Here is a 26,712-nt window from a genome sequence, read left to right as displayed (position 1 = left end):
AATGCGAGCAAATACAATGGCGGCTTCACAAAAACTTTTCAGAGTTTTACGGGCCGTGGTTTGTAATTCGCCCAGCCAATCAGAAATTGGAACCTTTTTCTCCCCAGGAAAATACCTGCTCTCTAGCAGGGACTAAAAAGGGGTGAAAAGGTCAGCAAAAAAAAGTTCTAGTTCCAGATCTTTTTGGTGTGAATGCAAAATCCCAGGAACTATCCTGGGAAAAGTACTCCGGTGTGAAAGCGCCTATTGGGAGCCAGAACCTTTTGCCATCAAGCTCCAGTTCCTGTTAGGGGAGCAGACACTCTGTCCAATTTTAAGAGAAAACTTTTCTTATTGATAAAGCTTATAGTTAGGCCTGGCTCAGGCTTGCTTTGAACCAGCCCCTAGTTTTGCTTCTATGTGATTTGACTGTCAGGGGATTTCCACCACTTCTCTTTCGCTCTGTATGCACCCATGTCCTCCTTATCTGTTTGTCCTTATCTCCCAAAAATAAAAGTAACCAACTCAGCTTCCCTAGAGTTTCTTTGTCTCTCACCTGGCAGCTTGTCAGTATTTAAGGCAACTCCTGGATCATGAGTCGTGGCTGTGCTTGTTGCTGTGGTCCTGCCTGACGTTCACCTAACTACTTTTTGCGGTACCAAGAAATGTGCTGACATTCACCTGGATCCATCGTCCTTTTCTTGAATATATATACACATTATCCATCTAACACTTAGTCCGTCTATGTTGTGAATGTATTATCTTTTTAATGTATACACAAGACACCTACTGAAGGTCTGTCCGTCTTTGGAGAGGGATCCTTCCTCTGTTGCTCTCCCCAAGGTTTCTTGCGTTTTTCTATCGTGGGGTTTCTTTGGGGTTTTTTCCTTGCACAAAGCGAGAGTCTAAGGACAGAGGGTGTCATATTGTGTACAAACTGCAAAGCCCCCTGGCACAAATGTGTAGTTTGTAATATTGGGCTATATAGATAAACTTGGATTGGTTGATTTGAACCAACCATGGAAAACATACCAAAGACTTAAGATTAACGCAACCTCTACTCGTCAAAATATTGTTTTCATGCTGATTACAAATATATATTTCCCCTTTCTCTTGCTACTGACTAAAGACATCTGTATGAGTTCTCAAAGGAGATTAAAGTGATGTTTGCAGGACTGGTGAGCCCATTGAGACTGTACTTCTGAAATCTATCCATGAAACCTGTCAGAGTTTGTTTTCTGGGTTTTGATTTAGACCGAGGGTACAAGCAAATTTTGACAGGCCGTGATAAACTCCCCACAGGGGGGAATAACTTGTAACTTCCCAAGTTGAAAGTGTTTTCCTTCTCAATTTCCATAGATGGTCCCAACTTCATATCTTTGCAGTTAAAAAACATTCTGCCTATGTATGTAGTACCAGACTATAATTAGTTAACCTAAAATGTACTTTCTATCCAGGCAAGCAAGTTGATTTATTCCACTGGTATTCTGGCTCAAACATTAACGAAATATAATTTTAACAAACAATTGACATACTTGGAGAGCACTAACAACATGAACAACCTTTCACACTCATAATGCTTATCCAGCTGTTTTCACTTATACTTGCTCATTAAAACTCTTCTCAGGACTATGTGAGTGTTCAAAAACTGTATTTGACCAACATCTGAATCTCCCATTAGTTATTTTCATCCACCAGAATGTTAACTTTTTCTTAATGATTTAGAACATATGGATGAAGTTTGGTGACTTTAGCAAACTTGGAAGAGATTAACTGTGTGGGTGTGCAGGACTTTAAAAGTGTTGTTTGTGTTTCTCCAATACATAAAGAAAGTATTTTTAATGGGTTAAAGCCAAAAAAAAGCCACTTAGGATACAAATTGAGCCCATTTGAAGATGTAGGAGGATGTCTTGCTATGATAAGGATAATATTGGAGTCAATGTTTTCACTACAATTACTGTCAAGGTGCTCCAGTAAAAGTAATTTTGTTTTAAAATCTTTTCTTCTAGCTGGTAGGCTGCTGGTTCTCAATGGCGAACATTTGCTGTGGTCACAATATGAGTTTCTATGTGTCTGATACAATGACAGCCCGCATAGCTCATTATTTTTAATTAATTCCATGCTTTTTTGTCCATTACTGCAACTTTTACTGACTCAAGCTGTGTGTGTTAACGATCATTCATGCTTAACAGCCTTGAACAAGCGTTTGATAACTTTCTTTTTGTATTCTTGGTTGAATTGCATTATCTTAAGAGACAGCATTTCTTATGTTTTTGTACTCATTTACATTTGTAGTACTTTCAATGCCTCTTTCACAGCCTGCACTAGTACATTGATACATCTGCCTTTATTTGCTATGCTTCTTCCGGCATATAATCTGCTTCATATGAAACCCGATCAAACTCATTCTTCCTGTGTTTTTAAAGCTTCCCAATCCATTTCTGTATAATATAATATAATTATATATATATATATATATATATATAATTATATAATTATATATATAATTATAATTTCCTTTTAAACTAAAATAAATGTTTAAGGTTTTTATGCACCATATATAACACTAAAGAATATTGTTTTTCTGCGTGAAACCGATTGCTCTTTCAGATTGTATCGCTATGTCTTCGCAAGATGTGGCTATATCAAAACCTTTCAATATGTCTTATATCAAAGATCTTTTTTGCAATCTACAATACAATGTCGAAAGGAGCGACCAAACAGCCTTTACATTCTTGTAATTATCTCATGTAAGTGACTTTGATTGTTTGCCTGCTGAGTCAGGGAAAAAGCTAATTATCAGCAAAGTGACTTAGCCACTGACACAGAAACAGTCTGGGGATACTGACCAGCTGAAACCCTACAGATCTCTTTTCCTCCATTAATCATAGGAAAAAGATTTAGCGGTGCTGAACTTTAATCGCTTAAGGCCCCATTTACACGGGAACGTAATCGAACCGCAAACAAACCGCGAACAAACCGCGAACAAACCGCAAACGAACCGCAAACGAACCGCAAACGAACCGCAAACGAACCGCAAACGAACCGAATTCGATAAAAAAAGTCTTCCGTTCACACGGATACGGCTCAATAAACGTGTCCCTTCACACGAGAGCGTTCGACCCGCTGGAGACGCTGTAGTACATATGCCGGGCCTGTAAGTGGCGCTGTATTTACGCCACAAAATACACCAAAAGCAGCGAAGAAGACCCCTGAGCATGGTTGCAATGGTTGCCTGGTTGCCTTTCTGTTTATTATCCGCGGTGAATTTAGCAACATGTAGTTTATGTGGTTCTCCATGTCCACTTGTTGCAGATGGTTGTGGTAGAGGAGCTGTAGATTTTGCATTGACATCTGTAGCATGGTCAGTAGCAGTAGCTACTGACGGTTTTGTTCCCGTGTAACCTCACTCATCACACCATCAACCAGAAAGTACCTCAGAGGCGGAAATCATATTCACCTTGTAGTCACCTCTCACCGGGCTCATAATTGCAGGACATAGGAGTGCTCAGGACTCCATTACCATACACCCATGGACGATGATTAATGACGCAGTGGGAACAAACAGCGAGTGAGCGCTCTCAAACAGCGCTGGTAAGCTCCTGTGCCACCAAACACGGAAGCATATGCTTCAGATATTTCAAAGACCTTGTCTTGCTCTTCAAAATGTTGATAAAAAAGTGTGTACGTCCTGCATTTGCTTACATGTGCACATTGGTGTGTCCCTGCATGCACATGTAATCGGGTGTTCAGCGATCTTCTGTGTGGAGTCATTACTGTCATGTCACAGTGGTTAGATTAATTGGCCTGAGTGTAACCATCAATAACACAAATGCGTCTGTTTCCTAAATCTGATCTACCTTTTTGAATGACTACATCCCATGACTAAATTAGCGCTGGTAATCAATAGGTCAACTGTAATGACTGTAACATTGGTGCTGGTGACAGCTACTTTAAATGGCTGCGAGGTACAATATATTTTATGTGTGGCTGTGTCTGTATAGAGCTTGTATCCACCAGCATATTTTAGCAAACAACGTGTCTGTGGAAGGCACCAGGATCAAGGATTGTGCTGTTGCAATTCAGAATGAAAAAAGACTCCCGTCAGCAACATGCAACGCAGTTTCTTTTCCTCTGTAAACAGCAGGGATCTGTGTGCTGTAAAGGCAGGTCCCAATGGACGAGCAGCATGTTGTATCTTCAACAGTAACTTACGGATGGGGCTGGTTTCCCTCCTTTCGCAGTGCAGATGAGGGTGAAATTCTGGGCCTGGTATCGACTGAATAGGGCTGGAGTGTTCTCTGCCACCACTGATATGTTGTTTGGAGGCGCTGTGGACGACAGAAAGAAGGTTTTGTGAAGGAATATTCCAAAACATTTCATAAACACAAAATGCAACATCAGATGTTTTTTAACTACAGTAATAGGCGTCATTTATTCTGGGAATGTTGCGAACATGTCCCCACCACCTTTTGAAATGGGCGATTTTATCCCCACCACTAGGGCTGCAACAAACGACTAATTTGATAATCGATTAATCTATCGATTAATGAAACGATTAATCGATTATTCGGATCGTTAAGGTTTTAACTGTACTACTACTTATATCAATACTGCTTATCGATCCGGTCCTTTCAACGATAGTATTAACGGTTCTTTTGACAAAAAATAAGGTAAACTAACTCAACAAATTGTGAACAAAACTAACATTGCTTTTTATTTTAATTAAATGCATAATATTTCACATCAAAAGAAACAACAATGTTTTAACAAATCATATTAAATAATGTGATGACAGAACTGTAAACAGAATAGCTGAAACTTTAACAAAATAACTAATTCAGTTACCTCTAATCATTAACCTATGTTTTTATAACTGAGTTAACTCTGCGTGTTGCTGCTAGCATACATAACACCTGACGTGGAAAGGTTACTCTTGGAAGGGGCTACAGAGCTACTAGAAAGACAGCCGAACCCGGTGCATTTCTCCGTCTGAATGTGGTGCACTTTTGCTAAATGTTTAGACAAATTGCTCGTTTTACCGCCTTTATATGATAAACTGTTATTGCAATTTTGGTAACGAGCATTGTCCACATCGAGACGGATAAAGTTTAACCACACCTCGGAGCGCGTTCTCTCCGCCATCTCCTGCGTGTGTGTGTAAACTGCCCCGCCCCCTCGCAAGCAGGCGGGGGAGAGATCGCTCGTCTGAATTCGGAAGATCGAAAATACATTATAGACGCATTTTGTAGTCATATTGCATATTAGAAACTGAGTTGGCGACACTAAGACTGCGATATAATGTTTATGTAGCAATAATACATAACATATGTTTTTAAATGTCTCCTGTACCCATACAAAAGAGCGATAACGTTGGAGCTTAACGGGGTGTAGAACACATGTGATGACGTCACCAACGAATCGACGACTGAATTAGTTGCCAACTAATTTGGTAATCGATTTTAATCGATTAAGTCGATTAGTTGTTGCACCCCTACCCACCACGTTTTAGAATAAAAAGTATAATTTGCAAAAAAAATCTGAATAACATACGAAAACCTTTCAAAACCTTTTTTTTACACAACAAGAACATATGGTAATATATAAATATAGAATAAATACATGTGCATTGTCAACAAAAAAAAACATAACCCATAGATTACTTATTATAAATTGACCAAAAATAACATATCAACTGTAAATGTAAACATTTCTTGACACAGTTTCTTCTTTTCCCAGTCTTGGTCATTATCTACTTTGACCTCAAACTGATATCCCGTTGCATTGCCTAAATGTGTATCTGGTGAAGACCATTAGAACATCTTCTGACCCCTATGTCCCCACCACTTTTCAACACATAGTGACGCCCTTGCTTGAGCTGTTAGAAAACATCTATTTGTTGCTTGCTCAGTGTAATCCAATAATCATTTTTGTGTTGAAATGCCTTCCTAGAGTTATATATATGGAGGTAGTAGCAGCAATGCTGATAGCGGAGTAAGAGCATGGAAGTGAGAGCAGGGATAGAGCATTGCTGTTCTGCCCTGATATTTAAAAAAGAAACGACTAAAACAAATCTGCAGACCTGCTTTATCTATCTTACGCATAAACCTGCCGAGCGAATCTCCACTTAAAATGGTAACTGAATGGTCGGGACAATATGTTAAATTCTCCCAGGGGCTTATGTGAGTCAGATGAGGCTGATAAGGTTGAAAATCTCATACATATCATATCACTAACCCCCCATCTAAATCTCTCTAGGGATCCCAGCAAGTATGTCATGGCAGGGTAAAGGGAAAACATGTGAGCAAGACTTCACAGCATTATAAAGGAGCAGCGGGAGGGAAAGGAGATAATGAATGGAAATCTCCCACATCCCACGGAAAATCAGATGTTCAACATTCAGTCCTACTCTTGTCATTTTATGGTGGTTTAAACATGAAGACTCATTGATATGTGGCTGTTTTAGGGAAATATCGACAAGCACATTTGAACTGACGACACTGCAGCAGATGACCAGCTGCACAAGGACCACTAGAATATTGATGAGGACTGCTGAGTATCAAAGGCACTTTTCACTACATTAGCTGAAGAGGCTTTAAGTAGCAGACTTTTCATGTATTCTGCATACATGTCCTCTCTCCATGAAGCTATTTATGCACCGCCGTGCATATGCATTGAACAGTCGTCTGGCACACATTTTCGGCCAGTACTTGGCTATTCTGCAAATGCAGATGCACAGGCACGTTCCTTTAGGCAAGGCAAGGCAAGTTTATTTATATAGCACATTTCAACACAAGGCAATTCAAAGTGCTTTACAAAAATGAAAGACATTAAGAGCATTAAGAAACATATTATGAAATGACATTTAAAACACTAATTTAAAAGCAATGGTATAAAATGACATTTAAAAACACTCATTTTAGATAGTGAAAGCCTGCTACATAGAAGGAATATTCTGCTGAAGGAGTTTATATTCCAGCATTGGCAACAACGGCCTACTGTGCATAGCAAACTAAGAAAAGGAAGACAGACTTATCAAAAACAGAATCTGACAATAGTGTTAAAGCATTAAAATTGTGCTAACAGTTAGTTTGCTGCTAAATGTGACGGATGGATGTTGCTATTCCATTGTTAGCAACATCTGCCTACACTGCAAAATATCATAAAAAAATAAGACAGACCTATCAAAAAGGGAGTCCGACAATAGCGTTAAAGCGTTATCATAGTCTCATAGTCATAGCATTTCGTGTTATAGTCACGACATTTAATCTATTGATTCGTGTTCACCAACACGATTTTCCCCTTTTTTACGTGTCACACAGAACAATTTTAAAAGCAATGAGCCTCAGAATACTGAAATCTGTATTTTTTAAAAATCTTTTTTTACTTCTAATTTGTTATTCTTTTCTAAATAACACACTGTTATTTACTCAACAATAACACACAATTATCCTTGTTTTTATTTATTTGTTTGATTTATAATATCGGGCTTTTTTGCCGTCCGTCAGGAACTGAATTTCAAAATAAAGTCACAGGTGTTTGTCAAGCAAAGGGACTGTAGTCCCAAACGACAGCTGAGGATTATGGGTAGTGTAGTGTCTTCTGCCATCCTAAACTCCAAAAAACGATTTGTTTCTCCGAATCGAAGGAGGAAAACACAAAAGCAGTGTACACAATTTAAACCAATCAATGTTGTTTGATTAACAAGGATAAACTGATGTCTTTAGTTGATGAGTATACTGCAGATTACTATGCAAGCTTCGAGACCGGAAATACTGTTTTCACCCCAAGCTGTTGCCTGGCAACGCAATTCTGTTGATAGTTATTTTAATATCGCATTAACACCATATCCCAACGTGCATTGCGGTTAAAACATCCAAATCACCGAGCTTCAACCATAGCTGAGGATCTTGGGTAATCAGTTCAGTGGGCATGTATCACCTATGTCTGTTTCCGGTAACTTTATTTTGAAATTCAGTTCCTGACGGACGGCAAAAAAGCCAGATATTATAGAATTAAACAAATAAATAAAAACAAGGATAATTGTGTGTTATTGTTGAGTAAATAAAATTGTGTTATTTAGAAAATAATAACAAATTAGAAGGAAAAAAATATTTAAAAAATACATATTTTAGTATTCTGAGGCTCTGAGCCCCATTTATTTTCCTCACGGAAGGCAAAGAAAGTCCGACTTTAAAATAAAAACAATAATCGTGGCGTAATATTGAGTAAGAAAATGTTTTTATGAACCACACAGCTTCCAAGACCCGACCGGACAAAAAGACGTGGTGCAGGCACGAAACATACCACCAATAGAAATGCATTGCTTTTAAAATGGTTCTGTGTGACACGAAAAAAAAGGGAAACTCGTGTTGGTGAACACGAATCAATAGATTCGATGTTGTGACTATAACACGAAATGCCGTGAGACTGGGTTGAATAGATAGCTTTCTGCTAAATGTAGGATAGTTAAAGGCTTTAGCTATTCCAGCATGAGCAACAACTTACTACACTGCAAAGCAACTTAAAAAAGGGAGACAGACTTATCAAAATATATCCAACGATAGCATTTGAGCATTAATAATGGCGCTAAAAGATAGCTTTCAGCTACATGTAGCAGAATTAAGGCTCTCAGTTAGCTTTCAGCAGCTCATAGCTATGGTTAGAAGACGGCTAACATATCAGCACAATTTTCTCTTAATCTCTGAAACATTTCACAGGTATTGAATCACAGTGTGTCATATCAAAGTGATATTTATTGTCTTTTTTGCAAGGAAAACAGTAGTGTGATTCACATTGACCCTTTGCTTAGCTCAGCCTCTGGAACCCAGACTGGCCAAAGCGTAGCATCATCTAGATCTCTAGTGTCTGAAAACTCGAGGACTCTGTTCAATGGACTCGTTTCAGACTTTTGTTTATGTTTGAGGCAGGTTTTTTTGTAGGTTTCAAGTTAGCTATGGATCAACTTTATGCCTTGCACATGTAACCTGTGCCTAGAAAGGTTGTAAGGAAACAGATTTCTAAGATGTTAGATTTCTACTAATGAAGTACTAAGGGTTACCATTAGGGCCGGGACTCGATTCAAAAAAATTAATCTAATTAGAGCAGGGGTTCCCAAACTTTTTCTGTCAGGGCCCCCCCTTTGGAAAAAAAAAGAAGTCGGGCCCCCCCAACACAAATAGTCAGGCTCAGTGGCGGCGCCAGATATTTATTTTGGGGTGCTGCGGGGTAGCTTGACGTTTCATAGAGGGTGCTCGAACATTTAGGGTTTCCCATTAATGTACCGGGCGCTACAGTGGACATTTCTACTGCAACAATCCCCACGCAAGTACACAGTGTGACAGTTAAAATGAAGGCTTGAGGCATATAGGTGTAAGCAGGGGTAAAGTGCTATTTTTATAGGTGGTGTGTGGACCTCACATAGGGGGGTCCGGGGGCAAGCTCCCCCGGGAAGATTTATTTTTAAATATTAAAGTTAAAAGCATGAATCTGGTGCACTTTGAGAGCAAAAAAAAGAGATCTATGGATACATCTCTCAACACGATATGTAACAGAACTGTAAACAGATTTACTTTTTCTTTATGGATATTTTACAAATCACCCTTTTAAACTTTATTCTTTTTTTACTGTCATATAGTATTTCATACCTGTTTACATTAATGGTGAACAAAACGTTTGAGACCCACTGAGATAACTTAGACTAAAGTTAACTATCTAAACACTGAGAGAGTCCTTTAGTTCACTGAGCCTCTCAGTCTGACAGGAGAGGACTCTCCTCCACTTTGTGAAAAAACTCTTTATATCCGTTAGCGTAGCTCGCTAGCACCAGAAGCTAACATCTACGATCTCCGGTACCGGTGCGCTCTCTCTCTCTCGCGCACGCACACAAAATGGCTCGTTCCACACACACACACAAAGCCGAGCTTTAATGAAACACAGAGACCCAGACGTAATAGTACTGTATTATATTATTTTAGAATCAATAATATTTGAAATTATGATTTTTTTTTTCATCTTTTTTTTTTTTTTAATAAGCCTTTTTCCTCCTGGTCTCTCGCGCCCCCCCCTGTCATGCCTCTGCGCATATTTTATCACATATAAATAATTGACCTGAGAACAGTGAGAAGCAATTTTTCTCACATGGATTTTAGTATACCATTGAATAATGACTGAATACATAAGCTTAAACAACAAAAATATAGTTTACTTACGTAACCCCAGTTCTCAGAGTAAAATGAAGTGAGATGTCTCACTATGGGATGCGCCTCAACGCGTATGCAAATAGAAGCATCAATCTCTTTACGCCAATCTTGCTTGGCTGGTGATCTTGACGTCTAAGTCAGGGAATCCACCCACCCTTTAAGTAGCTTGCGCTACGTCGCAGCGTCATTCAAAATAAGCACCTCTTCTCGCTTCGCCTTAGCAAGAAGGGCCGTCTGGTGAGACATCTCACTTCATGTTACTCTGAGAACTGGGGTTACGTAAGTAACCTATAGTTCTCATTCATAACACTCCGTTTGATGTCTCACTATGGGATATTGAAACTCCCGTATTGCTAGACATGCTTATCTCGGAAATCACCAAAACAACCAGAACTTAACAGGTAGAACCCTGTCTCAACACGGGGCCCAGCACTGCACGGGCCACACTTGGAGCAGACACATCTAGCCTGTAAAAGCGGACAAAAGTGAGCAGTGAGGACCAGCTCGCTGCTGCACAAATGTCTTGGATGGAAACACCCTTGAACAAAGCCCAGGATGTAGCCAGTCCACGAGTAGAATGAGCACGCAGGCCCGTTGGTGCCTGCAAACCCTGACTCGTATAAGCCAGAGCAATCGCTTCCACAATCCAGTGGGAGATCCGTTGCCTGGTAACGGGCTTGCCCTTATCAGGGTTAGCCCAGGATACAAAGAGTTGGTCATTGCATCAAAACTCTTTTGACCTGTCCATATAGGTGCGTAAAGCACGGACTGGGCACAGCAAATTCGGCCGGTGTTCCTCAGAGGAACACAGTGGCGGAGGAAATGCCTCAATGTCAATGGGGGTACATGAGCCAACCACCTTAGGTACAAAGGCAGGGTTGGGCTTCAACAACACTCTCGTTTGCCCCGGGGCAAACTGAGTGCATGAAGGATGTCCAGAGAGCGCATGAATGTCACTGACTCGCTTGGCAGATGCCAGAGCCAGTAACAACACTGTCTTCAGTGACAGGTGTTTCATGTCAGCTTCTTCCAGGGGTTCAAATGGAGGTCGAGTGAGCCCATCTAAAACCACTGCCAAGTCCCATAAGGGCACCAGTGACCTGGAAACAGGGAGGAGCCTGCGAGCCCCTTTCATAAAACGGCAGACCAAGGGATGGTGGCTAGCCGTCTTTCCCTCAAAGCCCACATGGCATGCAGCAATAGCAGCCAGGTATACTTTGATTGTAGAGAAAGCTCTGTGTTTATCAATCAGGTCCTGTAGAAATGATAGAATCAACCCCCCGACAGGACATTGAAAAGAGATGTGTCCCATTTGAAGGCACCACTCCTCAAACACCCTCCACTTACAGTCATAGAGGGACCTGGTGGAGGAAGCTCTTGCACTCTGAATAGTGTTTATCACCTTCTGAGGGAGTCCCACTGTATTCAGGTTATACCACTCACGGGCCAGGCCCATAGTGCCAAGCGCTCTGGGTGTGGTTGAAAAATCGTCCCCCCCGCCTGAGACAGTGTGTCCCTGCGTAGCGGGAGCTGCCACGGCTGCCCGCACAGCAGCTGATATATCTCCGCCAGCCAGTACATTGCAGGCCAGTGTGGAGCTATTAGGATCAGTGTGTGGCGTTGTTCTCTCTCTCTGGCCAGAGTTGGGGGTATCAGAGCCAGGGGTGGGAACGCGTACAGAAGGACCGGAGGCCAAACCTGCGCGAGCGCGTCCACGCCTAACAGTGCGTTCAAATCGCGCATTGAAAAGAACAGCTGACATTGAGCGTTTTCTTTTGATGCGAACAGATCCACCGCAGCCCGGCCGTAACGCACCAACAGCTGACTCACAATTATTGGATGTAGAGTCCAGTCTGCATACAGTGGTGCACCTCTGGACAGCAGATCTGCCCCGAGGTCCATCACTCCTGGTACGTGCGTCGCTCTCAGAGAGGAGACGTCCGCAGCTCCATAAGATCAGTTTGCGTGCCAGCATGTGTAACTGGAGAGAACGCAAACCCCCTTGGCGGTTTTATATAATATTGTGGTCGTGTTGTCTGTCCTCACAAGGACATGATGTCCTCTGAGAAAAGGCAGAAATCGTTTCAGGGTGAGGAACACCGCTAAAAGGACCAGAGAATTTATGTGTGACCGTTGGAGGTCTCTGCTCCAGAGACCTCTCACAGGTTGACCTTCGTATATACCCCCCCGTCAGACATGCGTCTGTGGTGACCACCTTCCGCGATAGGACAGCACCCATAGGCACGCCCCGTACTAGAAAAGTTGGGTGCAGCCAGTGGCGCAGTGCCATTACGCATTTCATAGTGACCATCACTCTCCGCGCGCCATGACGCACGGGGTCCAGTCTGAGGGCAGCTACCCAGCGCTGAAACTCCCTCATGTGTAAGCGTCCCAGTCGTACCACCAGGATGGCTGACGCCATGAGCCCCAGTAACCGCAGACATGATCTGAAGAGAACATATTTGCGTGGCTGGAAATGAGCGAGGCAAGCCCTGAAGGCTTTCACTCTCTGCTGACAGACAAGCTGTAAAGGGCACCGAATTCAGGCGTAGGCCCAGGAAGAGTACAGTCTGGGCTGGGGACAACATGCTCTTTTCTGTGTTTATTACGAAACCCAGGTTGAGCAGGTGTTTTACGAGGACATTCGTCTGCGTAATAGCCTCTTGCTCCGACTGTGCGAGAAGGAGCCAATCGTCCAGAAAAGTTGCCAGGCAAATACCCTGTTGTCTTAACGGGGCTATCACGGCTTCCGTACACCGTACAAACACTCGTGGGCTGAGAGTCAAACCGAAGGGAAGTACTCTGTACTCGTAACAGACACCCTGAAAGGCGAACCTCAGATATTGCCTGTGTGAATAATATACTGGGATGTGGAAATACACGTCTTTCAGGTCGACTGATGTGAACCAATCGTTTTGGCGCACGAGACGCAAAAGAGATGTGTGAGTGAGCATTCTGAACCTGTATCTTTTGAGATATTTCTTCAGAGCCCTCAGATCTCATATAGGCCGAATTCCATTCCCTTCCCGTTTGGGAACGAGGAAATACTTGGAATAAAAGCCGCTCTGACTCTGTCCGGAGGGTATTATAGATATAGCCTTCTTTTCCAGTAGCGAGAGAATCTCTTGCTCCAGAATACGGGCCGACTCTCCCCGGGCTTGCGAATGCAGAATGCCCGAAAAGTGAGGGGGGGTGACAGCGAATTGGAGTCTGTAACCCCGTACTATTGTCTTGAAAACCCAAGCAGAATCTGTGAGCATCCCCCACTTTTCGCTTCTCAAAGCGAGTGGAGATGTCACATCCCTGTCGTCTGCCCTCTGTGTCTTTATTTGTTGTGTTATGGGGCCCTCTAGTGTCTGAACACAGTGGTACCACAGGTTGACAACCCCGGTCGACACTGCGCATGCGCGTGGCGGTGATGCCTTCACAGCCCCATCCATCGTCCGCCTTCTGAGAGAGGTAGCAGCCACTCTTATAAGGGGGGTAGACGTCAGACTGTTTATTGTTTTTATTGTTTTTCTTTTCATTTTTATTGACTGCGCCTTTGCCTTAAGCCTGGAAACGACAGTGGAAATGATTTATTAAGAAACAATAGTGATGACATGTGTTTGTGTGACTTACACGAGCAACGGAGCTTGCTGTCTTTGATGTTAAGTCCCTTTCCCTCATGGCGCGAACTTGAGGATGACGTTCTGACATCACTCGAGGCGGCGGGAAGATGGGGGCATGGTTGCACCCCGGAAACGCATGAGCATCTAACACTGGAACGTGTTCTGGAGCAGGAGAACAGGGAACTTCCAGCTCTTTTATCGAGGAGAGGAGAGGAGGCTGTCAGGCCGCCCCTTTTCTTCTTCCTCGTCTGGTGGCTGAAAGTCTGGACCGGATGTGCCTGAGCGGCTGCTGCCGGAACCGGGAACTTTCTTGGCCAGCTTGTCCTCGCCTCGTGTCTGGGCTGGAGACCCGGGGCGGGCTGTGGCCTTTGCTGTTTCGGGATCTTGAAACGGGCAGGACGTGAGGCAGCCTGAGCGAAGGACTGTCGCAGGGCCGTTGAAGGCGGCGGCTGGACCCTTCGGGGAAGACAAAGCTGGAGAGCCTCATCCTCCTTCTTTTTGGATTCACACCGCTGCTGCATCGAAGCTAGAGCGGAGCCAAATATGCCCTCGGGAACAATAGGCATGTCCAAGATGTCCTCTTTTTCCCGGTCTGGAAGTTTCGTCAGGTTAAGCCACCTGGCTCTCCCCTGTACCACCATTATCCCCAGTGCTTTGCCCCCGGCTTGGACTGCAAAGCGCTGCACGAAGAGGCAAATGTCCGTGATCGCTGTGATTTTGTCCCACACGGCAGGCTCAGGTCTGTTCGTCATGTCCTTGCAGAGCTCCGCCTGGTAGGCGGTCAGCAGCGAGGAGAAGTTGAGCGCCCTGGCGGACAAAGCTGCGGCTTTATATGCTCGTTCGGTCATTGCTGACTGGAAGCGGTCTGCCTTTGCCGGTAGCGTGGGGTTCCTGCTCGGTGCCGAAGCCAGCCGCGGTTGGAGGTGGGCTGCCACCAGCGGCTCCATGGGCGGCATGTGGAGCAGGCCGAGCTTCTCCATGCCGTCACAGTCCAAAGAGGAGGCACCCTGGATTGGGGCCTTGTTGCTGAAAGGGCGGTCTCTCCACGAGACCGACACCTTGTCCAGCATCTCTGGAAAGACTGGGAGAAGCTGCCTCTTCATCCTCGCTGCTTGGGGCAAGTTATTCCCCTCATAGCGAGATCTGGAGGTCTCCTTGGCCACTTCAGGCCAGGGGATGTCCAGCCTGGACGCAGCACGTTGGCACACGGCCTGCAAGTCCATACTGAGGCAGGGCGAAGCTGGTGTGCTTTTGCCCGGGGGAGCGGACATCGCCTCCGGCTTGGCAGCCTGGGCAGATGAAACGAAGATGTCATCTTCGTGCTCATCCGAGTCGGATAAGAGGAACTCAGAGGCATCCTCTTGAGCCCCAGCCTGACACAGCGCAGGGCTCAATCTCCGCATCGGTCGCCACCATGTCCCGATTGCCGGCCAGCGAATCAACGGACATGAAGGGGTCCTGTCCCGACAGGCTAGCTTGGCGCGCTAGCCGTCGGCAGAGGCTCTTGATGGTGAAGCGGGCACAATGCCCGCACGAACTGGTGTGTTAATATCTTTCTTATCTCCGTCTCCGCTGGTGTGAGGGAGAGAAGAGTCCGTCCTCGTTCGCTGTGGGGTCGGCACAGAGGGATAAACTAGCAACAGGTATGTTACTGTTTGAAGAAAAAAATCAAACCTTACCGTCATTTCGAAAGAAAAAACGGCGGGGCAGATTACAATATTAACTGGTGTGTTAATATTTGTTCAATTCTTCTGCAAAGCAAAAAAGTAACCGGGAAGCGCCCGTCGACCGAAGGTTAGCTTGGGTTCAGTATGTGGACCGTTAAGCTAGCCCGGTTACTGATATTCGAGATGTGCTCTGAAGCAAGAAGAGGTGTTTGAATGACGCTGCGAAGTAGCGCAAGCTACTTAAAGGGTGGGTGGATTCCCTGACGTAGACGTCAAGATCACCAGCCAATCAGGATTGGCGAAATGAGATTGATGCCTCTGTTTGCATACGCGTTGAGGCGCATCCCATAGTGAGACATCGAACGGAGTGTTATGAATGAGAACATTGTTTATTTTTTTTCAAGGTGGTACTTAACCAAGACCAACAGAAAAGTGCAATTTTTGCCATAAAGTGTAGCAATAGCATATTTAGGAATATAGTACATTTCCGAGATTCAGGTAGCCTATAGGTAGGTAGACCTTCTGTAAACTATAACACTTTGTTTTTTAAGTAAAACACAATACTTTCAAGTACATTCAGAACATGGGAAACCCTGACTATTAGAAAACATCTCTCTGTTGCTTCAGAGGCCATAACAGACTTTGTTGATTTACTAACAGTTGATTTAAAAAATCTAATCAATTTCAGTCCAACTCTCTCAATAACCTTGGCCAAAACAATAAACAGTTCAACATAAAGTGCCAGTTGCACCAACAACGTAATAAATAGTTCAACATAAAGTGTACCATTTAAAATAAAAAAAGTGCCAGTGATTGACCTCAATCCCTCCTATTCTTCCAATATCTGATGAAAAATAAAATCTCTCTGTTGCATAGGCCACTGTTTGATCAACGCGAATTGGGTGTGGGTCCTTGTACTCCGAGTCGGGCTAACGTCCACGCTAGCTTCCACGCTAGCTGCTATATGTTTTGCATTGAGGTGATACTTGAGGCTTGATGTGCTGCGGTGATATGCAAGTTCCTTTTTGCATAATTTGCAAACAACCGTGCTCTTATCGAGGCTTCCATCCGTCCGTTTTTTAAAACAAAATGTCCCATCCACGGGGCCAACCAAAGTGGTCTCATCAGCTTCTTCGTTCATGTTTGACTATTGTTCACTGTGGTTTGTTGTTGTCGGAAGTCATGAACGTTAGTTGGTGCTCCAGTATAATCGGTACGCCTGAAACTCATCCATTCAAAAAACGTTCCGCGGTGCAAAAATAAGTGCGATTAAAATGCGTAATTTTTTTTAACGCGTTAATTTTTGTGTAATAAATTCATCTTAATTAACGCGTTAAAGTCCCGGCCCTAGTTACCATATTTTGCTGTGTAACGGCATCAGGATTAAATCAACATTGCACTGACATTTGAAATGAATGACTTGTTCTTGTACAGGTTACTGCCTGTACTCATCTGGTTGAATAGAATGAGGAGAGCTGCATGAAAAGGAATGCCTAAATATTTACGATCTTTTTGCATTTCTCTGAAAAATGCATACCCTGGGGTACCACTTGAATTACAATATGCTAGAAGGTTATTATGAAGTTTTTGCCAATAATGCTAAAAATAAACCACCTACAGAACCCCAGTTTAATGTGGATTATATGAGGTAACAAGAAAGGTCATGCATGGAGCAGTGTCTTTCGTGTGTCACTTAAATCTATCAAGCGGTTTTAAACAGACATGCCACATAAATTGATTGATTAAAAGGAGTGGTGGGGGATGGTTGGGATTCAGCTGCTGGCCTGGGTGCCTCCGTGTTTCCACACTTCTTAATTGCTTATTGATGGGACTCATATGGTAGTAAATTAACCTTAGAACACTCCATTAGCTTACTGACAAGCCTGTCTCCAACTGACATATGATGAACTGTCAGAGGTGTCTGTTCCTGACCAATCATTCACAAGTACCCAAGACAAAAGTGGTCTTTTGTGCAGAGCATATACATAGAGAATACAAAAACAATTCAACTTTATAGATTTATAATATTGATTGCTCTTTCCATAAAATATAACCTCACTCAATGTTATAAAAGCCTGCTGGAGAACAGTATATTTATTCCTAACATCACCATCTTTGTTATTTCAGCAAAGTGCCTGTGGCGAGATGTGCAGTTAAACAAATATGATACATTTTGCTAATATTACGTAGCATCTTTCAATTCAAAGAGATCAGGAGAGTGCAGAGAGTTTTAACATACCAAACCACACAAATTAAATTTAGACAAAGCTAATCTCATGAAATCCAATTTACAAGATTACAAATGATTACCGTCAAATTGCAAGTTTCCACTTGACTGATAAGAATAGATAATCCCCTGACAAGTACTTCTCCAAAGCACTAATATGGATATGTTTTGTTTACTTAGAATAAAATCTCTCACACAACCTTGAGGTGAACTAAGTTTCACATTGATCTGTGTTTCTGCCCTGTGGGTGGATGGCCACATAATGGGAGTCAAAGCCAAAGACAGCAATAAACCCTGGTTAAATATTTGACATGATTAAAAAAACAAGACCTACTGTGCACAGCACACTCTTCGCAAGCACAACATCTCTGAATAGGATTAAGATGGTTGTCTGTGATGATGGAGTCGAAGCCTTTCATACCCCATTTAATTGCATCTCTCTTTTCGCCCACTTGTTATAGGTTATTTTGTTATCCTATTTTTTAGGCTTCAAGTTTTTGTTTAAGACTGTTTGTTGGGTCGGCTAAATGTGGAGGTGTGCCTCTCAGCTAAAGCATGTAATGAAGGCTGCATATGAATCATACAAATACAAAAACTGATAAATAATTATATCTTGACAAGGTTACTGTTTAGTGTGCTGATGCTGATATGGAGCTTATATAAAACAGTGGGAGAAAGACTTGTGATTCAAATTTCAAGCACAGTCAAGTTTCCTAAACAATGTGTAAAAGCAAAGAAACTTTACAAGAAAAAAAAACGTCAATATCTTTGGCATTCTTCTGGAGGTTTTCTTTAAGACTCAAAAGATGCAAGAACAGATATAACAAATCCAAATCCTCTCTGCCTTTCCTTTGTATAATTACAACTGCACAGCTACAGATGTAGCACCTCATTTCGGACACCCCTACCGATGTGGGGCCGTGATCGGCACGGGGGGGGCCCTCGCTGAAAGGAAAACCCCCCGCATTACTTGATACGCCCCCTTGATAAATAAATAAAATTAGAATGAAACCAGCTGCAAAAAAAAAACCTGCCACACTGGAACTCATGTGAAATAAACAGCTGATAGATCTACAGCAGTGTTTCTCTAACTTTTTCATACCAAGGATTACTTAACCAATAAAAAAACACTCGTGGACCACCTAACTCCACAAATATCTAAAAACACATAGTTTCTCTAGAACAGATTAGAAATTGCCTGAAGATGGTACAAACAAGTGGCAACATGTGTGATGAAGGTGTAGAGCTGGGCTATATCATGCAATCAAAAGTGAAACTTAACCTCGAGATATTCCCGCGAGAGTGCGGAAAACTTAAATTACTTAATTTATTTCAAATGTGAAATTTGACCAATATACTCACGGAACACTAGGGGGCGCTCACGGACCACCAGTGGTCCGTGAGACCACACTTTGAGAAGCACTGATCTACAGGTATCTGATATAGCAGATATTTGTTAAGATCCATATGTCAAGGATAGGATCATATTCTGTGCTAAATAAGATACATGTAATCATTTACAAAACATCACCATGTTTTTATTTAACAACATAATGTTGTTTAATCCATGTTGGCGTACTACAACTACAAAACCATCAGTTTGTTTTTTCATCAGGAAATGCAGCCCGGCTCAAACAAACGATTTCATCCTCACGATCATTTAATGTATCATATGTTCGCTGAATTGACATGAAAGCACTAATAAATGTGGTTTAATCCACGTGAGTTTACAACTACAAAAATAATCGGTTTGCTTTTATATCACATCCGACGGGAGGGAATTACGGTGGCTGAGAGGTGCAATCGACAATTAGAAAGTGTGAAACACTTTAACAAAGCTTGAGACAAATTTACATTTTATAAAATAAATATCCATTTTATAAAACAAAATTACATTAGCAAAACAGTTTTACCAAAGAAAAAACGATTTAACATTAACATAAACAAATTAACAAGATGCAAAACAGTTTTACAAAGCTAGAGACAAATTTACAAGTGTCGAAACACTTTAACATTGCCCGAAACACTTACACAAACTAGAGAATCAAACCGGAAAGGGAATGACCATCATACCAGAAATGACGTGCAAGTGATTGACACAAACTTAAGTTTGTTTTGGCGGATAGACCACCGGTACCTATGGACGGTACGAGAGTGTTTATGGTCGTTAAACATGTTTTGTCCGTTCTGTGGAAACCACCTGGGCCAAGTGACATGGTTTTGCTCATCACGATATACTTTCTCGTGCGCATGAGATACGTTCTCGTGCACACAAGAAAGTTGAAGGTTCGCCAAGTAGGAAGTGGAGCTGTGCCTTTTAAGGCCCAGACAGACCAAACTGACACTAAAGGACCGGACACACCAAGCCGATTTTGGACGTCGATGGGCGCCAGGCCGATGTTTTCGGCCGGAAACCCACCGATTCGGCATGTTGAATCGGTGGGTTTCCGGCCGAAAACGTCAAAAGGCCGTCGGCAAAATAAAACACTGATTGGCTGTTCAGCTAGCGAATCCATCCCAGCGTGCATTGCGGCTAAACCATCCAATCATCGAGCTGAGGATCTTGCCTACGTCTGTTTCTGGTTTTGTTTATGACGGATGTATTTTTGTTATACACACATTCCTTCACATTTACATTTTAATTTACATTAAAGTATTTTGTGAGGCCTTCTAACATGTTTTTAAGCATAACTATGGTTGTAGTTGAAGAGTTTGTAAATTAACATGAACCGAAGCTGTTGCCTGGCAACGCAATCGCATAACATCACATCCTTTAATTCCACATCCACACGCATGGATTACCATTGATTTAATACATTAATGTAGCCTTTGTTTCTGCTATAAGAGGTGTCGACCAGCTGGGGCAACAAGAAAATCGGTGTAATCGAGTGTGACTTTTAAAAAATAAATCATTATTATATTAATATTGACAATAACAACCGACAGTCGGGGTAGCATTTGCTTGGCATTTCCGGGTATTTCTCCACTGGTTAACATGGGTTAACAATACCGTGTAACCGTCACGTTTGAAGGGACGAAATCGTGACATCTTCACGTCTCCCAGCATGGTAAATCGTCACATGTTCACGTCTTGCCGTGATACCGGGTTGACAACAAGTGGGAGCGCGGTGCAAAGTAATACGGGACTGGGTTTACAGTAGCTGTTGTATGGTGTACAACAACTATTTGCTGTATAGAAAACTGTAGTTTCCCCACAGCAGCAGATGCACATTTATGACGTCCGCTGGCGCATCATAAATACGTCGATAGTGTAAGTGCAGTCGGATTCTCAAAGCACTGCAGTCTCTTCTCCTAAATGCTTTTGAATTCTCCTATCCACTATTCATTAACCCTGAAAGGGTCTGTCGGCCATCATCGGTGTGACAAAGCTCTACCATCCCCCCTCTGTTAACAAAAGATAGTAGCCTATGTTGCGGACTCTCTTTGTTTCAAATAATTGCCCATCGGAATGACATGCAGGGTAGCATTGCCGGTCTGAAAGGGTCTCTAGAAGTATCAAACATTTAATTAAAGTTTTAAAAACAGTGACAGGTTAAAATGAGAGGTGAGAAGTATTCCGATTATTTACCTAGGTAAAAATACATGTTAGAAGTAAATGTCCAGCATTCAAAATTGTCAATTGCCCAAGTGAAAAGTATTATCATCTGAAAGTAAAATTAATCATTATGTTATTAAATACATATAAGTATTTGTAGAACTTGTATTTAGAAATACTACATTGTAATTATTGATGCATAAATGTGTTCATCCATTCAATGTGACATCTGCTATAATGGGGTTAATGTATGATATTACTTTATAATACAGCACATTACTGTATAATAGGTGATAATGTATGAGTTGATTTACTTCAATCTACTGTACTGTGTAAAAACACCACAACAATATTAGAACAAATATACTGCAAACTATTGTAAAGGTAAAAGTATGAGCATAGAAAATAAAGAAGTGTAAACATTTACATTATTATTATGATTATTTAATATATAAAGACTATATATTATTGAATTACAATTAAGATAATAAGATTAGATGTACTTTATTTGATCTAAAATATTGATGTTTTTTCATCATAGCAGTCGGTGAAAACCATAACAAATAAGTGATGAAATGCTACAGTATTCAGCAAACACAACTGCAGAGCTGCAAACATCGCACACAAACTAAGGTCTACAACACCCAGTTGTCTTTGTGTATTTGTGAATGAAGCGCCATCTCATGGTTAAATCCTGTAATTGAACAAATGGGGAAATTTGGCAACGCCCTCTTAGGAAATAGTGGTAGGGCTTTAATCTCCCAGCCACTGGGATCCGCTGGGTTTTTGGTTGGAATCTGCTGGATGGAGTCCTATCTGGAGTGCTACATCTGTACACAGTGTACTGAAAAGGATTGCTTCACTGTGTGCCTGGCATAAGATTGCCACGTTTTTTTCTTCCACAAAATGGATTGAAATCTTTTGGGCCGTGTATATTATTGGTTTATGGCTTATAGAAAAAAAGATTTTGTATAATTTACCCCACTATTTCTAATTTTGGTGATTTCAAATTGCAAAATAGCACACCTTAAATAATTTTGCCCAGATCTGACCAGCATTTTCTGTATATACTGCTGACAGAGTTCCATATAAGGACAGTTTCCTGAAATGTTAAATCTGGAAACTGCATATGTGTACAAATAATCATGCATTATTATGAGCCATATAGCTTGTTTTTCCATGAATCAAAAGCAGCATTTACTACCTGTTTTTCCCCTGCAGTACTGTTCAAGTTACCCAAGTAATGATCTTTCCCTTGATCTCTTGTTTACGACCTCCTAATTCTCCTATGTCCTCAAGCACCATTGCCCTGCTATCCTTCAAAAAAAGAAGAAGAATGAAATAAGAAAAAAAAACCTGGGATTGGAAAATGCGCAGAACAGGAGCATGTATAATGCTCCCAAGAGACTGCCTTCCCTGGCCTCATAATTAAGGGATTTAGAGCTCTGGAGACAGCTGGACTCATGAGAAACACTCCCAACATCCCCTTGGTGGTGTGTGTGTTTGGTGAGGAAGGCAAAGAAAAGGCCCAAGGTCATCCTTGGCTGACTTTTACTGACAGTAATTCAATGATAAATATTTGATAAAGCTGTATTTTTTTTATTGTGAGCCCAAGAGTCCCAAAGTAACCAATATCAATTTTAAATTGTTCCGTTAGTTTAAATAGTGCAAGTAATTTCAATTCTCTGTGTAATCTTATCATTACTACTGCATTACTTTTTTGACAAATGTTTTTTTTTGTTTTATCTGAAAGCTGAAGAGAATGTTGTACTTTGTTCCAACATTACTTTGCTTGCCAATGCTCATACGCATGTGTGTTTGTTGGCCCTTTTATTCAATGTGTGCCTGTTCAAGATGTCCTGTCTCTCTCACAATGCATGATGGGATATGTTCCAGCCCACTGTACATAAACAGGATATGTGGGCACTGAACAAATATGGAATAGCTAATCAAGTTTTTAAACATATTTCATTAATTTAAAAAAAGGACACTGTCGGTTAATTGCAAATGGCTTCAAACTAATTAAAGCTGGCATACCTAAGCATCAGCTAATCCCAAAGTTAAAGAAATCTATTTAAATGGCAATCACAAAAGGAAAATGTGTGCAATCATTTAACAAAGGTTTTGTTTATTTTAGAAACTTCACAATTGCCTGCTGCTGCTTGTTTTCCTTGTTTACGGCATATCAGCTTTTATGCACGACTTGTGCTTGAGTCACCAGCTACCCTATGTGGATGCATGCCATTAAGTTAGAAGAGAACATTAGTTCTCAATGCTCCACTGAAGAGATTTAGTTTTAATAAAGCTCTCAAACACTAATTTCCATCAGCATTTTACAGATGGTAATTCATTTTGATTTATTTTCACAATTAGAAAAGGCACGACTAGATTTGACATCTCTGTAGTAGTAGTAGCAGTATAGTGAATACAACAAAACCAATAGCCTGGCATTTCCCCATGTATTTTACAACCATGGTCAGATTTCTAACTGTTTTAGAAGAAGTTCTTGAAGTGACACAGTGTAATCAACATGCAAAACAGTTGCATGTCTGAAACTGAATTTGGAGAGGTCCTTTAGATTTGAAATTGGAAATAATAGCACAGTCAGACAGACATACAAGTGGACCCCAAAGAACATCAAAATAATATTTCCCTCCTCTTTGTGCCAGAATGACAATATCACACTGTGTTTGTGATGTGCTGATCTGCAACAAAATCCAGAGAGTGGAAGATGGAGGAAGAGGAGAGGCTGGCAAATACTGTGTTACGGTCATGTAGTGCACTTTGCAAGATTTTACATACTGCCACTATAACAACATATGCTATTAACCCTTTAGGGAGACGTCTCTTTATGAATTCTCCTCCGCAGAGAGGTCACAGGGTGCCGGCTACAGAGCAGCGTCAATAAAGCTGAAATATATATATTATTTGCTCAGAGACTCTTGTGTAGAGCAGACGCTAATGCTGGCTGACACAGGTGCTTGGACCTGTTTACTCCTTCTGTAGAGCATTTCACAAAACCATCCAGTCACTTCAACTGGTTTCATCAACTGCCTCTGGTGATAAAATGCAAGGTCTTGCTGTCTATTCATGTTTTCATAAACTGTACAACTCCCTTTCCTATATGGCTCTACACCAATGGCACCGAGACATTTGAAAGGGGCCCTATTGTGCTGAGTTTCAGGTTCATATTTGTATTTTTAGCCTCTCCTGTGACATGTCTCCTTGCTTTAATGTTCAAAAACCTCTTCATTGTTCTCAAACTGCCTGTGCTGCAGCACCTCTTTTCAGCATTCAAACATTTGAAGGACATTTGGAACTTCAGAGTAAAGGATCCATATTACTCGGCTGCTCTTAATGTGATTTGAAATTGGTTTTAAACATGAAGGCATAGGAGGTAAAACACAAAGAGTGGAAACAAAAATGCGACTGGACATTTGTATGTCAAATTAAGTGACTATTTCACCTTTTATGGTTCCCAGATAATCAGAAATGGGCATCAATTAAACCCTTCCTGTGCCAGTTTTATTTTCACAACTTTACTTGTAGAATTGATGATATGATTTTGGCATCCAAAAAAATGAAAACTAATGTTACACTGCAAGTTCTTGGCAATAGACATACATTTGCCCCACTGCTGCTTACATCCTGCTCCAAGGCTAGGTTTGTTCCTACAGAGAGGTGGATGTTAATTCATTTTGCTGTAAAGCCACGTGCATGTATAACAGGAGTTATTTCTATCAAAGGGGAGAAAAATACACACATAAAGTTGAGTGAAATATAAAACACTGCCAAAATGTTTCAATCGCTTATTTTGAGAAGTCACACAGTTGGATGTGGTATGATTGTTTCAGTGCGGGGGATGTAAGTCAGACTGGAAAACAATCAAAGTTAAGTTTTCTCAAAAGGGAAAGAAAAAGAAAATAAGCACTGGCACAGGACCCTAGTTGTCTTTTCCTTATATTCCCCAGCAAGAGCAACACCACGAGATAAAATACCCTGAAACGATTTTTAATCACTGTTGTATTGTGCTTTTAGCATTTGCATTTACACTCCACCCTATTAATTTGCATGGGTTATTACTGTGCTGTCAGCTCATATCACATCCTCCCGCCGCAGTGTACCAGCGATAGCTGGTTTCAATGAGAGGGAGACTCTGGAGGCTGTCAGGAAGAGGAAGAGGATGAAACACAGAGACAAAAGCTTGTGTCACATTGAACAAGTTCCCCAGTTATGAAGACCATTAATCATACCGATGTTGTTGGAAACAGGGCGAGCAAATATAAAACATGCCACCGTGCTTGATTCTGTCTGTGTGTTTAAGAGAGTGAGCAATGAGTTTGTCTGTGGAAACATACAGTCTCACTGGTGAGCTATAGCAGCTGTCTAGCAAGTGGCCTTCTCTCATTTGGATAGAGTATCGTGGTCTCTCTTTGAAATCCATGCACCACCCACATTTGAGTCATACATTTTGGGCCATTTAGGACCATCCGCATGAAAAAACCTCTTCTTTGAAAAATATGAGTAAAATTAAACTCACACAAAACAATCTTTTACCATCTAAAGAGAATGTTTTGGGAGCTTAGGCACCATGGTGCTTTTCTCCATCGCTCTGTTCCCATACGATAGGAAATACGATACGTCATGGCTGTACTGTATATGGCTTTCACCGGTCTCTCCCCAGGCTGCCTCTCTCTCAGGGTAAACCAGGCTTGGACTTGGAGCTTTGTGCATATAATGAGGACAAGGGGGACAGAAGTGAGGATTTTGCCAGCACAGTTTGAATGCTTGGTTGAGACAGGGCAAACGGAAACGCTTTTTTTTCTCCCAAATCGCAAAAAATGGCAGATGGGACTTACCCTGAACCCAGCCCAGCATCATTTATGCTGTGACTGGCACCCTTACCCCTTAAATACATTTTTACTTAAGGGCAGAGGTTTAGGGTTGGCAATCTGTTACAATTTGGCCCTTTTGCCCCATGCCTTCTCCAGCCACGCCCTTCCCCTCTTTGGCTGCTTGGTTATTCACAAGGCGTTGACATAGATGAACCTTTAAGGTCCCCAGTGCCTTGGGCGTCACAGACACATTTCTCAATCGGTATGACTTTAAGGCCTGGTGGTGATGTTTTCTCTTTCATTTGTACGACATCTAATTTAAAGACCAAGAGGGTAAAATATGGCTGTAAAGTTATATGAGGCCGAGGAGAGTCACTTGAGGTAGTAAAGTATCCATCATTCCATTTGCTGTCCTGGCCTCAGCCCATAGGAACAATCCCCAAAATAAGTCTTTGAGAAAATCTACATCAAAAGATTGTAGCCGGACGGCCACAAGCCGCACAAATATCGATATAGTATACACAGCATTCAGGGACAGGGAGGATAATTCATATTTCAAGCTGACATGCAGGGGTTGTTGATGGGGCACTTATGACCAAGACAAATGGGTGTTCATGCATCAAGGGTTTCTCTTT

General features: G+C 41.8%; 1 protein-coding gene across 5 annotated transcripts in view; it reads right to left on the bottom strand.

Annotated features, from left to right (window-relative positions):
- The window catches only part of igsf21a (immunoglobin superfamily, member 21a), a 286,476-nt gene that overhangs the window by 52,367 nt on the left and 207,397 nt on the right, over positions 1–26,712 (bottom strand). For all 5 annotated transcript variants that reach the window (XM_079684282.1, XM_079684280.1, XM_079684281.1 and 2 more), the window contains one exon: positions 4,195–4,310. In XM_079684282.1, coding sequence (XP_079540408.1) covers positions 4,195–4,310 — 116 coding nt within the window. The remainder of the gene's footprint in view (positions 1–4,194; positions 4,311–26,712) is intronic.

The sequence above is a fragment of the Notothenia rossii genome (assembly GCF_949606895.1).
Source record: "Notothenia rossii genome assembly, chromosome: 5".
Classification (NCBI taxonomy): domain Eukaryota; kingdom Metazoa; phylum Chordata; class Actinopteri; order Perciformes; family Nototheniidae; genus Notothenia; species Notothenia rossii.
Note: the sequence above shows the minus strand (reverse complement) of the source record. Positions and strands in the feature narration are given on the sequence as shown.